At 49.2% G+C, this 14,854-nt stretch overlaps 1 protein-coding gene across 2 annotated transcripts; it reads left to right on the top strand.

Moving 5' to 3' along the window:
* The first annotated feature begins 55 nt into the window (after positions 1–55).
* SEC14L3 (SEC14 like lipid binding 3) lies at positions 56–13,192 on the top strand. 2 transcript variants are annotated; one of them, XM_055251750.2, is made up of 12 exons: positions 56–168; positions 1,572–1,647; positions 1,899–1,942; positions 2,076–2,135; positions 3,451–3,639; positions 5,058–5,153; positions 5,738–5,798; positions 7,205–7,288; positions 10,232–10,338; positions 10,730–10,869; positions 10,945–11,114; positions 12,286–13,192. In XM_055251750.2, exons 1-12 carry the CDS (start codon positions 115–117, stop codon positions 12,405–12,407), a joined length of 1,203 nt encoding a protein of 400 aa, XP_055107725.2. In that variant the 5' UTR covers positions 56–114; the 3' UTR covers positions 12,408–13,192. The 2 variants fall into 2 exon arrangements, with proteins under 2 accessions (XP_055107725.2, XP_055107726.1); XM_055251751.1 differs by lacking the exons at positions 56–168; positions 1,572–1,647; positions 2,076–2,135 and having other exon boundaries at positions 1,931–1,942; positions 12,286–12,407.
* Positions 13,193–14,854: the final 1,662 nt, after the last annotated feature.

Consider the following 14,854-nt stretch of genomic DNA (forward strand, 5'->3'; position numbering starts at 1 on the left):
CTTGGAGCCACACCCAGGAGTGGGGGCAAAAGGACCCAGCTGGGTCAGGGCTGACAAACTAGGCTTGGCCTCTTGCCTATAGTGGCCACCACTCCTCAAGCGTCAGCCAGCACCATGAGCGGGCGAGTTGGAGACCTGAGCCCCAAACAGGCAGAGACTCTGGCCAAGGTGAGAGCCCCTCCCCCTGGAGTTCTGGAAGACCAGGGGAAAGGGGCTGGGGGGTGGAAAGGAGTGGCCGGAATCCTGCCCCACTCAGTTGATTCAGCACGTCCTTGACATTGTCTCTTTGGTGTTACCTCCCAAAGGGTCAAGCCCCACAGTGCCCAGTGACATCAACCCTGTCCAGGGTGGGGGTTGAGGGACTAGCACCACTTCCAGGCAATAGTGTGGGTGGTGCCCACCCAAGTCAAGCCTGACTTCTTCTCATCCAGGAGCCAGAACCAGAGAGGTTTACCTGGCAGCCAGGTACCCCCCTTCCTCCCTCCCAGGCACCATAGGTAGGAGCTGAAAGATGCTGCTGGTCTGCCCTTTAACCCCTTCCTCTTTGGGATCCTGAAAGGTGACCAGTCTATAAAGGCCCAAGAGACAGAGCAGAAAGTGTTGTCATTCAAAGAGCTAAAGGAGGAAGAGGACAAATAATTACTAACCATGTTTTAATAGAAGGAAGATAGGATGAAAAAAAGCAAATGTTTTGAGGGCTAACACATGGAGGGAACTAAGAATGCATCCAAACTCCAATCCACTTATTCCACCCAATTATTTATCCTTTCTTCTTCTTCTTCTTCTTCTTCTTCTTCTTCTTCTTCTTCTTCTTCTTCTTCTTCTTCTTCTTCTTCTTCTTCTTTTTTTTTTTTTTGAGATGGAGTCTCACTCTGTCATACAGGCTGGAGTGCTGTGGAGTGATCTCAGCTCACTGCAGCCTCCGTCTCCTGGGTTCAAGCAATTCTCCTACCTCAGCCTCCTGAGTAGCTGGGATTACAGGCATGTGCCGCCACACCCAGCTAATTTTTGTATTTTTAGTAGAGATGAGTTTTCACCATGTTGGCCAGGCTGGTCTCAAACTCCTGACCTCAGGTGATCCACCAACCTCAGCCTTCTAAAGTGCTGGGATTACAGCCATGAGCCACCATACCTGGCCCATTTATCCCTTCTTTCATCCACCCATCCATCTTCCTACCCACCCATCTACCTATCCATCTTTCTTTCTCTCCATCACCCACCCATCTCTCCTCTGTCCATTCACTGACTTATCCACCCACCCACTCTCCGTCCATCCATCTGTCCATCCATCCATCCATTCATTCATTGATTTCTTCTTCCTTTTTCCATCTACCTACCCACTCACCCATCTTTTCTTCTTTCTAACCATTTATTCATCCATCTATCCTCCTTCCATTCATCCACCTATCCAGTGATCCATCTGCCCTTCTATTCAACCATTAACCCATCCTTTCATCAAAGTGGGCCATTTTGCATGTGGGAGGAAAGGAGAGGTTGTGAAAACAGTCTTTGAGTCTGGAGGCCAAGGCTTAATGTCAGAGAGCCACTTTAACCAGCATCTCTCTTGCCAGTTCCGAGAAAATGTCCAGGATGTGCTTCCCGCCCTGCCCAACCCCGATGATTATTTCCTTCTACGCTGGCTCCGAGGTGAGGGCAGAGGTGGGAGAGGTTGGGATCAGGGGGCATCAAGAGGGGCCTGGTCTCAACTGCTCCAGAGTGTCTCATGGCTCTCAGGGTCCATCCACACAATCTTGCTTCACATGTTCAGGTCCAGAGGAGGGAAGGGGGTAGGGGAGCAAGGTCTCACCCAGGCCACCAGCATCCTCCATAGCTCCCACTGGCCAGGAGCAAGACAAGGCATGTTTCCTGCCTCACACCTTCCTTCTGTTTTCCCACAGCTCGGAATTTCGACTTGCAGAAGTCGGAGGCTATGCTCCGCAAGGTGAGACCTATCCATTCTGGAAATTTATAGAGGGGCTTTGTCAGGGGCAATCCATGCCTCAAGCCCCTCCTTCCATCCCCGTTCTCAGGGCACTGGGAGCCCAGTGGGGTCTTACCACTCATTTCCCTTTCAGCACATGGAGTTCCGGAAGACCATGGATATTGACCATATCCTTGATTGGCAGCCCCCAGAGGTGAGCCAACACCGCCAAACACCTCAGTCTTTCATGAACATACCACTCAAGGTCACTGGGGACCATGAATGTGGGGCAGCCAGCCTGAGAGGCCTGTGGAACCCGCGGGCCCACAGTCTCCTTTCCTATAGAAATAATGAATGTTTCCTGGGGGCTTGCAAGGTCCAGGCCTAGGTTAAGATGTTAGCAGCATGTGCTTCTTTAATCATCACAATGATGGATACTACTGTCCCCATTTTGTGGGTGAGGACACTGAAGCCCAGCAAAAATTAGGTTACTTGCCCACAGTCCCATAGCCCAAGGTAGGGCTGGGATTTACGCTTAGGCCTGTTTGGCCCCCCAAACCCAGGCTCTTAACCACCACGGTTAGCCTGTGCTTCTGTAACCCTGCCCCCTAGGGCATTGCCTAAAGCATCCTGTCTCAGTGAGAAAGAAGTTTAGCCCATCAAGGCACTGATGAGGACAGTGCCACCACTGGCATCTTAGTAGAGTAATGGTCACATCTTCACTTGTAGGGCATGTACCCTGAGCTGGGCACTCTGCTTTGCCAACTTTATCTCAGGGACTTTCCCCAAGAGTCCCAAGAGTGAGGGATTATCCAAACCATTTTACAAAAAAGGAGGTAGAATGGAGCTCAGAGAGGTGGTGTCACTTGCTTAAGGACACACAGTAGAGAAGCAGCAGTATCTGCTTTTTTTTTTTTTGGATGGGGTCTCACTCTGTTGCCAAGGCTAGTGTGCAGTGGCACGATCATGGCTCACTGCAACCTTGAACTCCTAGGCTCAAGTGATTCTCCCACCTCAGCCTCCCAAGTCTACAGATGTGTATTACCATGGCTGGCTAATTTATTTTATTTTTGTAGGGACAGGGTCTCTCTCTGTTGCCCAAGCTGGTCTCAAACTCCTGGCCTCAGGAGATCCCATCTGCCTCAACCTCCTGAGTAGCTGGGATTACAGGCATGAGCCTCCATGCCCAGCCAGTGTCTGTTTTTGAACCAGCTCTGTTAACCTTCAGAATCTGTGTTCTCCATCACTAAACTCAACTCTTCTCCACAGAAAGGGACATGGGAGACGTCAGGGGCAGACCTAAGAAGCCCAGGGGCCTGCTGAGACCTGGCTTTGCCATTTATCCTCTATGAGCAAGGCCCTCCCTTGCAGGACCTCAGCTTTCTCACCTGAGACAATAGCACTGCCTTCCGGGGAGGGACAGTGCTTTATACCATGGTGTGTGTAGGCTTGGGCCACCCAGGTCAGCCTGGTCTGGGATCTCAAAGGAGGTGTGTAATGCCAAGTTCTGTGCATCTTTTCATGCCCAGGTGATCCAGAAGTACATGCCTGGGGGCCTGTGTGGCTATGACCGTGATGGCTGCCCCGTGTGGTATGACATCATTGGGCCACTTGATCCCAAGGGGTTGCTCTTCTCAGTCACCAAGCAGGACCTGCTCAAGACCAAGATGAGGGACTGTGAGCGCATCCTGCATGAGTGTGACCTGCAGACAGAGAGGGTGAGGCCCAGGCCAGGTGGGGTGGATGGCTGGGGCAGGTGAGGCTGCTGGGGGGATTGGTCTCAGAAACACGCCTGTGTTCTCTACAACCACAGTCAGAGGGCTCTGGGGTCAAACACCAGCTCTGTTGCTTACCAGCTGTGTGGCCTTGAAAAGTCACAGTCACAGAAAGACAGTTTCTTGAAGGATACATTTGCTGGGAATATAACTCTTTTTTTTTTTTTTTTTTCTTGAGACAGAGTCTTGCTCTGTCACCCAGGCTGGAGGGCAGTGGTGTGATCTTGGCTCACTGAAACCTCTGCTACCGGGTTCAAGCGATTTTCCTGCCTCGGCCTCCTGAGTAGCTGGGATTACAGGCACCCGCCACCACACCTGGCTAATTTTTGTGTTTTTAATAGAGTCGGGGTTTCACCATGTTGGCCAGGATGGTCTCGATCTCCTGACCTTGTGATCCACCCGCCTCGGCCTCCCAAAGTTCTGGGATTACAGGCGTGAGCCACTGTACCAGGCCGGGAATAGAATTCTTGGTTGATGGATTTTTTTGTTTTGTTTTGTTTTGTTTCAGTGTTTTGAATATGTCATTTCACCTGTCTGAGCCTCAGCTCCTTCACCTACAAAAGAGGGATATTAATAAATAATGGTTGCAAAAGCGAAATGAAATAATGCAAGTATGCAGTTTAGCACACAGGGCCTAATACATATTTCTCAACAATGACAGCTATTGCTATTCCCTCTGAGCCTTTCTTTGCCCTTGCTATTCCTTCTGTCTGAACAACCTTAGTTCCCACCACACACACCTACCTCCCACAACTTTCCCTGACTTTCTCCTATCTATCCTTTAGGTCTGAAACTTAGATGTTACCTTCTCTGAGTCCCCCGCCTGGGTTAAATAACCTCTTCTGTATCCCTGAAGCTCTTGTGCTGACCTATCACAGCACTTATCATAGGATCCGAATGACCTGGTTGCTTGTCATCTCCCCAGCCAGACAGTGAACTTTTTAAGGACAAGAACTGCGGGTTATTAGGCACTATTCATTACACTTTAGTGTCCGGCACACCCAAAAAAAGTGCTTGATAAGTATCAGTTTATATTTATCAGTTTATATTTATATTATGGAAAAATGGAGGATGAATAAATTAATGACAATATGAACGGAGGGATGGTTCAATTAATTGATGGGTAAATTGATATATACAGGGCTGGGTGGGTGGATGGATGGATGGATGGATGGATGGATTATGGATGGATGGATGGATGGATGGATGAGTGGGGAAATGCATTCACTGGTTTGTCTACTTGTTCCTCTGAGGACAGAGTTGGGGGCTAGAAGAAACCCCAAGGGGTCATGTACTTGGATTACCATCTCCCAAGCCTACACCCTGAACTCCAGAACTACTTCTTGCTCTCATCCTTGCAGCTAGGGAAGAAGATTGAGACCATCGTGATGATATTTGACTGTGAGGGCCTGGGACTGAAACATTTCTGGAAACCTCTGGTAGAAGTGTACCAGGAGGTGAGGAGAAGGCCCAGGGCCACCCCCTACTTGCTTTGATGACCAGCTTGGCCTGCCATGACCCAGCTGCTTACTGAAAGCCAAGATTTAGTTTAGAAATGTCCTGGGCTCCCTCACTGTGACTCAAACCTCAGAAGGCCTTAATATGTTTCCTAGAAGATCCCACAGAATGGGTTTCAGGGACAACACTGTGCTGAGACCACACGTTCCAGCTTCCACCAAACCCTCTCCATACTTGTTTCCTGACCTACGAAATAGGGATAGCAATGCAGGGATACTTCAGCAAGTTGTTATGTAAAGTGTATAGACACTGCTTGGCAAATAGTGAACATTTAATAAACAGTAGTCATTATTATACTACCATTATTATAATATTTACTAAAAATGATTATTATGTAATTATTATTAGAGTATGGTTATAATAGTTTGAGGTGAGAAGGTTCCCTCCAGAGGCCAGTGGAGGTGATGGCATGAAGGGAAACCCTCCAGAGCCATCTGAAACCTCCCAACAGGAGATTGCACAGGAGATGAAGGTAGGAGAAGATGCGATGTGCTCTCTGAAGGGATCTCTCTTGGTTCCACAGTTCTTTGGCCTCCTTGAAGAGAATTACCCAGAGACCCTTAAGTTCATGCTCATCGTGAAAGGTGTGTGACAAATGACTTCGCTTACTTGTGCCTCTGTTTCCTCATCTATACGCGGAGGGTGATAACACTGTCTTTGTCCCAGGATTGTTGTGAGGCAGGTTGGTTTCTTGGCTGTATGCAAATCACTTAGAATGCCTGGCATAGAGTAAGTTCTCAATAAATGGTAACTTCTAGGGTTGGCCTTACTGCAAGAGAAGGCAGCTCCAGTCCCAGATCTCCCAGGGATCCTCCCTTATTTCTCCTGCCCATGATGATCTCTCCCTCCCCAGACTGCCTCTGGCACTGGCAACTGGTGCAGCCTTTCCTGTTTGCTGCCTTTTAGGGATCTCCAGCTGTTTTATTTGTGCCTAACCTGCTTTACTGGCTGAGTTTTCTGCTCCTTGAAGGCAGGGGCTGTGATTCTCCACTTTTGTTGTAGCCCTCACAGGCCTGGGTCCTTGGTGGATGCTCCATAGGTATTTGGGTGATTGTTGGGGGTAGATGAAAGGATGGATGGATGTTTGGTGATTGGCTGGTTGGTTGATCAGTTGGTTGCTTGATTGGTTGTTCAGTTGACTGGCCAGTTGGATGCTTGGCTAGTTGACTGACTGGTGGTTTGTTGGAGAATTGGCTGGCTGCTTGGTTGGCTAGTTCTTAGCTTGGTTGACTGATTGAGTGGCTGGTTGGCATTTTGGTTGGTAGGTTGTTTTGATGGCTGGTTAGTTGGTTGCCTGGTTAGCAGGTTGGTTAGTTGGTTGCCTGGTTTGTTGTTTGTCTGAATCTTAGATGGTTATTTGGATGGTGGCTGGCTGGTTATTTGGATGGTTGGCTGGCTGGTTATTTGGATATTTGGCTGGCTAGTTATTTGGATGGTTGGCTGGCTGGTTATTTGACTGACTGGCTGGCTGGTTCTTTGGATGGTTGGATGACTGGTTATTTGGATGGTTGGCTGGCTAGAGAACACAGTTAGTTGAGTGGTTATCTGGCTGTTCCATTGGCTGATTGCTTTGCTGTTTGGCTGATTTGTTAGATGGTTGACTATTTGGTAGGTTGGCTGGTTAGAAGATAAATTGTTTGACTATTTGTTGTCAGTTGGCTGGTTTGTTGCATAGTTGGTTGGCTGTTTGGTAGGTTGGTTGGCTTATCGGTTGACTGAATAGGTGGCTGATTAGAAGTTTGAATGATTGGCTGGTTTGTTGGCTGAATGGCTGGTTGATGGTTGCATTGCATGATTGATGCATGATTGGTTAGTTGGCTGTTTGTTGGCTAGTTGACTGGTTGGTTGGATGGTTTGTTGGGTGCAGGACAGACACTGGAATTGGCCAGGGTTAGTCATGACTCCTCTGTATCACTGGCTATAACCATTATGGAGGGGGTTGCCCAATGTAATTCTTTTCTTCCCATTATCCTTACTTCTATCTCTCCAGCTACAAAACTGTTCCCTGTGGGCTACAACCTTATGAAGCCATTCCTGAGTGAGGACACCCGCAGGAAAATTATTGTGTTGGGAAGTAAGTAGTGCCAGCTCAATTTCCTGACCTCTATACGTGACCTTTGGAGTGAGGTTGTCCCATTACCCCATCTAGAACTCCACACATTAGGTTGGGTGCAGTGGCTCACGAATGTAATCCCAGTACTTTGGGAGGCTGAGGCAGGAGGATGGCTTGAGATCAGGAGGTTGAGACCAGCCACAGCAACATAGCAAGACCCCATCTCTACAAAAAATTTAAAAATTAGCTGGTTGTGGTGGTGTGCACCTGTAATTCCAGCTACTTAGGAGGCTGAGGTGGGAGGATCACTTGAGCCCAGGAGTTTGAAGCTGCAGTGAGTCGTGTTCACACCACTGTACTCCAGCCTGGGCAATAGAGTGAGACCTTATCTCAAAAACAACAGAACTCTACACATCACCTAGTCAGAGGCTCCTTCTTCCCAACAGTGAAGTGGGTTTTACCCTAAAGAGTCTGTTACCTTTGCTCTTTTCCCTGCCATACCCCTTTGGTGGACAAGGCCTCCACACCTACCACCTCACTGGTTTCAGTTTGGTTGCTAGTCAATTTCTGGTATATAGGCCTCGGTTTCTTTTCAACACTCATAAGCTTAGTGCTTCCAAAGTCAACCTCGGCTGAAGAGGATGAGGCAGACGAGCAGAAAGAGTAGTCACAATTCAGAGAAAGGAGGCCCAACAAGAAAGGACTGGATAAATAAATAATGGTGCATTCATTTGATGAATTCTGGAGCACCCATGAGAAACAATGCTATGTGTGAATATTTATTTATTTATTTATTTATTTTTTTTTTTTTGAGATGGAGTCTCGCTCTGTCACCCAGGCTGGAGTGCAGTGGCGCAATCTCGGCTCACTGCAAGCTCCGCCTCCCGGGTTCATGCCATTCTCCTGCCTCAGCCTCTCCGAGTAGCTGGGACTACAGGCGCTCGCCACCACGCCCGGCTAATTTTTTTGTATTTGTAGTAGAGACGGGGTTTCACCGTGGTCTCGATCTCCTGACCTCGTGATCCGCCCGCCTCGGCCTCCCAAAGTGCTGGGATTACAAGCGTGAGCCACCGCGCCCGGCCCCATGTGTGAATATTTAATGCCATGCAAATGTCTTTAAGTTTTTAAAAGTAGATTGTAAACTTATCTTCATAAGCATGAACTAAAATAAGATTAAACTAAAAGTATAATCTTATTTTTATGAAAACATATGTACAATAAATATATATTTCTAGAAGGAAAAACAACAAAATATTTATTTGTTGATAGTGAGAGATTGTGTGGTTTTTAATTTTATTACCTGTATTGTCTATGATTTCTAAACTGTATATGTATTAATTGTATAAATAGGAAAATAGTTGTGTTTACAAGTGACAGGCTGAGAGAAAGAGAGAGAAGGGAAATAGTTCTTAAACCCAAACCAATGACCCTGGCTTGGAGGAAAACTTCTCCCAAGCAGGATAGTCAGATCACAGAATCAGGAGAACTGAGGATCCAGGAGTGAGGAGGAGCTTATAAATCCTTACCTTCTCTTTCTTCCTGGTACCTGAGCCTCTGCCTCTACCCAATTCCACTGGGATGGGGAACTTGATAGATTATGAGGGCCTGGTTTGAAGGGTCCAGGCTCATGCCTTCTAAGCCTTCCAAAGCCTAGAGCAGCGTGGGTTACCAGCACAGTCCAGGCCTTAAGTCCACAGCCTCTGCTCCATGCGACTCTGCTCATTTGGTCCTGGTATGTGGGACATTGTGGTCTTCCCCTTAATCCCACTGTAGAGAATGAATCTCCCATGGCCAAAGTGAGTGGGGGTTTGGGGACTGGGTAGCCTGGATTAGCCATAAGGCTGAGGCATGGTAACAGCCAGGACCCAGAACTCTTAGAGCTTTACATAGGGCATGAAGAACATTATGGTCATGGTGATTAGGCAGAGGGAGGTGGGGAGGGTCCCTCCAAAGGCCCAGTGCTGTCCATCCACCACTAGGAGGTCTGACTTGGGCATGGCACTTACTTACAGAGTGATCCCAACAAGGCCGTTGACATCATTGAGCTCTAAAGTCTCCTTGAGGCAATTAGATAACTCTTAGCTTCACTGCTCATGACTGGAAGATCTTCAAGAATGTGCTGTTGGCTGGGCGTGGTGGCTCATGCCTGTAATCCCAGCACTTTGGGAGGCTGAGGCAGGTGGATCATGAGGTCAGGAGTTGAAGACCAGCCTGGCCAGGATTGTGAAACCCTGTCTCTACTAAAAATATAAAAATTAGCCAGTCGTGGTGGTGGACACCTGTAATCCCAGCTACTCATGAAGCTGAGGTAGAGAACTGCTTGAACCCATGAGGCTGAGGTTGCAGTGAGCTGAGATCGCACCACTGCACTCCAGCCTAGGCGACAGAGCAAGACTCCGTCTCAAAAAAGAAAAAAAAAAGAATGTTCTGTAGGCTGGGCATGGTGGCTTACACCTGTAATCCCAACACTTTGGGAGGCCCAGGTAAGACAATCATTTGAGCCCAGGAGTTTGAGACTAGCTTGGGTAACACAGTGAAACCCTATCTCTACAAAACAAAACAAAACAAAATAAAAATTAGCCAGGCATGGTGGTACATGCCTGTAGTCCCAGCTACTCAGGAGGCTGAGGTGGGAGGATCACTTGAGCCCAGGAGGTCGAGGCTGCAGTGAGCCGTGATCATTCCACTGCACTCCAGCCTGGACAACAGAGTGAGACACTGTCTCAAAGAAAAAAAAAAAAAAAGTGCTGATTCATCTATCAAGGCGGGAAACACATTTCCACAGCAATACAATGCTGAGAAAGACACTTCCTATAGCCCCAGGCCTAGGACACTGGGGAATTGGCCCTGGCAGCCTACCTCCTGTAGGTCTTCTTCCCCAATTCAGGTCATCCTGGTGGGCGTGGGAGGCCAGTTGGTCCCCTCCCATGCTTGCTAACCATCCTTGAATCCCACTGCTCCCAGATAACTGGAAGGAAGGTTTGCTGAAACTCATCAGTCCTGAGGAACTGCCTGCCCAGTTTGGGGGCACCCTGACTGACCCAGATGGGAACCCCAAATGTTTAACCAAGGTACAAAGAGCCCTTCCCCGGGACAAGAGAGGTTCAAGGATTAAGCTGGATTCCCTTTCCACTCAGTCATTCATCCACAATTACCTACAGAGAGACCCCAAGAACTGGGTGTTAAGCTAATCAATACAACCCTCACCCTTACAGAGCTCTCAGCAGCTGTAAAGGCAAACAAGAAATAGGCGAATTTTAACCCAGAGGGATGAGCTGGAAGGGGAAGCTCCTAGCAGACGCACTGGCCCAGTTTGGAGGGTCAACGAAGGCTTGAGGAGGTGGGAGAGTGGGGCTAGGATGAAGAGGATACTTCCAGGAGGTGATGAAAGTGTCTCAGGCAGGAGAAACATGAACAATGGCCAGGAGAAGGGAGCAAGCCCATCTCATCCCATGTCCGCAGATTAACTATGGCGGGGAGATCCCCAAGTCCATGTACGTGCGGGACCAGGTGAAGACTCAGTACGAGCACTCGGTGCAGATCAACCGCGGCTCGTCACACCAAGTGGAATACGAGATCCTATGTCCAGGCTGCGTCCTCAGGTAGGGGCAGGCCCTAACCCCTCAGAGACCCATCAGGCTGAGCAGCAACCTATCTCCTCCCCCTCCCCCTGACAGGTGGCAGTTCTCATCTGACGGTGCGGACATCGGCTTCGGAGTTTTCCTGAAGACCAAGATGGGGGAGCGACAGCGGGCAGGGGAGATGACAGAGGTTCTACCCAGCCAGCGCTATAACGCCCACATGGTGCCCGAGGATGGGAGCCTCACCTGCTTGGAGGCAGGCGTCTGTAAGTCTGCCCCAGCTAGGACCTGGCTCTGAAAGGCTAGAGCCACCTGTCCCATGCTTTAGAGAAGGAAACAGAGGGGCAGTGACACACCTCCCCCATTCAGGGACACACAGCCTAGGTTAGCACCATTCATTCATACAGTTGCTCACTCAGTCCATATTCATGAGCACCTACTGTGCACCAGGAGCCAGAGACACACAGGCCCTGAAGGGACTGGGGGCACCTGGACCACAGAACACAGACAACAAGTGATAGGGCAGGTGTAGTTTTCCACATGAGGAAACCGAGGCTCTGAAAAATAAATCAACTTGTGCAGAGCCACAAAGCTGAGTGTGGTTCCAGGGTCCCACCCCAGCCTCAGGGTAGCTACATAGTCCTGGGCAAAAGTCTGACCAATCTGGGAAGGACCCTTGGTTTGCTCACCTGTGAGCCAGGAGTTACAATGCCTGCTTTTTCTTTTCTCTTTTTTTTTTTTTTTTTTTTTGAGACAGAGTTTCACTCTTGTTGCCCAGGCTGGAGTGCAATGGTGCAATCTCTGCTCACCGCAACCTCCGCCTCCCGGGTTCAAGCAATTCTCCTGCCTCAGTCTTCCGAGCAGCTGGGATTACAGGCATGTGCCACCACACTTAATTTTGTAATTTTAGTAGAGATAGGGTTTCTCCATGTTGGCCAGGCTGCTCTTGAACTCCTGACCTCAAGTGATCCACCCACCTTGGCCTCCCAAAGTGCTGGGATTATAGGTGTGAGCCACTGTGCCCGGCCAACACCTGCTTTTTGGGGTGGTTGTGAGGAGGCAAACAGTGTCCAGCAGGCCTGCTCCTGAACCCCACTTCAACCAAGGGGGCTGGGAGGTCTCTGATGAACCCAACCACATGCCTTCACACCCCTGTCATGTGTGTCTCCAGGTGTGAGACAATGGGATGTAATGACCATTGTTCTTGATGCCAGTAAAGCCAGGCCTGGGCACATGCCAAGAGGAGGTTGGTGTCTGTTTACAGGACCTGCTTGGGTTGGCAGTTCCCATGGGGAAGGGAAGAGGCGTGGTGGGAGTTTGGCCCAGCTTGGCAAACAAAGCCAGTGGGAACACAAGCCTGTCCTCCTCCATGGCCAGGGGTGGAACAAAGAGTGTGTAAAGCCAAGCCCAATGCCCATCTTTCCATCTGTCCCCCAGATGTCCTACGCTTCGACAACACCTATAGCTTTGTCCACGCCAAGAAGGTCAGCTTCACAGTGGAGGTCCTGCTCCCCGACGAGGGCATGCAGAAATATGATAAGGAGCTCACCCCTGTCTAGGTGGCTCCCTCACTTCTCAGAGACCTCCTAACCCTTTGATTTCTCTCTTTATATCCTATACTCCCTCCCTCCCTGAAATTGACTGTTAGTCCTCCTGACTCTGTGACGTTAGTGAGTACAGAAAGAGATGCCCTGGGGAAAACGCATCTGCTGTGGTCAGATCAAGAAAGATATGAGAGGCACAACCTTGGAGGGTACCAAGGTTGCAGAAGAGGAAAAAGCAAGGGTAATGGCAAGAAGTGGGTGTACGAAACTCAATAAACAGCAAAATGAATCCCCTAGCCTTTGTCCTCACCTACCCTGAGGCAGGTGTGTGTGCTTGAATTCCTTCCGTATGGCTGTGAGCAACTTGGGTTGGAGACATATCTAAATCCTTTTTACTTCCACTCCCTATATATAGTAGATGCTCAGTGTATATTTGTGGCATTGAATGGAGGACCAGAAGGTAGGGTGCGGGTGACTCAATGGCTATACATGGTTAGGAGGAGCCTATGTGGGGTGGATTTCAGCACCTTGGACAGGAGCAGAGGTGTGGTGGGGTTGTATTCTCTTCTGGAGACCCAGACAATTCAGTCTCCAGATTTCTGGCAGTGGCTGTCTTTTGAAGGCCCCAGCCACAAAGGCCACATGCCTCTGATAGGAGCTGCCTACATCAGGCTTTGTCTGACTTGCACGCTCAGCTTCCCACCCTAACCACTTCCCTTGTTGCACACAGTTTATGTTTTAGGGACTTTCCTGGAAGCAAAGGCAGGCACATCTGGCATAATCATAATAAAGAAAACAACAACTATTATTTGGCGAGTGCTGTCTGTGTACCAGAAACTGTGCCAAGAGCTTTGTGAGTTTAGCATGTTTTATTCTCATGCCAACCCCAAGGTACTTTATGCATAAGGAAACGGAGGCTCAGAGAGGTGAAGCTACTCACTCAACATCTTACAGCTTGGGTGGCAGCTCCAGGACCTGGGGCAGGGGGTGTTCATTTGTTTGTTTATTTGTTTGTTTGTTTTTTGAGACAGGGTCTCGCTCTGTCGCCCACCCAGGCTGGAGTGCCGTGGTACGATCATGGCTCACTGCAGTCTTGACCTCTTGGGCTCAAGCCATTCTCCCACCTCAGCCTCCTGAGTAGCTGGGACTACAGGTGGGCATCACCACACTTGGCTAATTTTTTGTATTTTTTTGTAGAGATGGGGTTTCCCCATGTTGTCTCAAGCTCCTGGCCTCAAGCGATTTGCCCCCAATCAGCCTCCCAAAGTGCTGGTTTAACAGGCCTCAGCCACCATGCCTGGCCTGTTTTTGTTTTGTTCACTCCAATGACATTGCTCTCAATTGCCTTCTAATACCACCTCCTGCCTATAATCCCAGCCCTTGGGGAGACTGAGATGGGAGGATCGCTTGAGCCCAGGAGTTTTAAACCAGTCTGGGCAACATAGCAAGACCACATCTCTATCAAAAAAAAATTTAACATAGTAAGAATACGACCTCCTAAGATTCCACTTTTACAAAGGCAGTGAGAAGGCATGACTTATTTGTTCTGGACCTTCCAGTAGAAGTGTCCTGCATGTCACCCTCTCCAGTCCCTGTTTGTAGGTAGAGGAGGTGATAGGCCATAGAGACCCACAATACTTAAGCAGCTTGTCCAAGGAAACTCACAGCAGAGTGGGGAAGGGCTTGTGTTCCTCAGCCCAGCATCCTGTCCGCTGCTCACATGGCATCTGTGAAGCACAACCCCCTGACACTCGCCATGCCCTGGGTGACTAGGGGAAAGGCCAGGACTCCAGAGTTTCCTTCCCAACTTTCTGCTGTGATTCAGGGACATGAAGAGGCTGGCTTGAGCCCCAGCCCCTGACACAACTCTTGCCAGGGGGAGCCAGATCACACCAGGGAATGGGGATGAATGGGAACCAAAGGCTGGTGCCGTGAGAGGTTCCTTGGAAACAAACGAAGAGAGGGCTGAGCTCATCCATGGGCAGGCTATGAGGTCTGACTCAGGCTAGTCAAGCAAATATTCAGCAGCAGCAAGCACTTTCCCACATGCACTTATGGGTGCAAAATCTGCTATCTGCTTTATGGATGGGAAACTGAGCTCCCAAAGGCACTGGCCTTGTACCTTCAGCCTGCAGGTGGCAGAAATAAGCCCGGAGCTAAGGCTGCCCCTTACCCGGTCACCTCTTCACCCCCACCACTCTTCCATAACAATTCGTCAGAATGGGACAAGACTGCCTTCTTCCTGAGCTGGCAGGGAAGGAGGAGGGAGAAGGAAGGAGAAAGGAAAAAGGAAGGAAGACAAGAGAACATGAGGATTGTCAGATTTAGAAAGGAAAAAAAAAAAGCATGGCCAGGTGCAGTAGCTCATGCCTATAATCCCAACACTTTAGGAGGCCAAAGCAGGCAGATCACTTGACATCAGGAGTTCGAGACCAGCTTGGCCAACATGGTGAAACCCCATC

Source organism: Symphalangus syndactylus, chromosome 18, assembly GCF_028878055.3.
Source record: "Symphalangus syndactylus isolate Jambi chromosome 18, NHGRI_mSymSyn1-v2.1_pri, whole genome shotgun sequence".
Taxonomy (NCBI): domain Eukaryota; kingdom Metazoa; phylum Chordata; class Mammalia; order Primates; family Hylobatidae; genus Symphalangus; species Symphalangus syndactylus.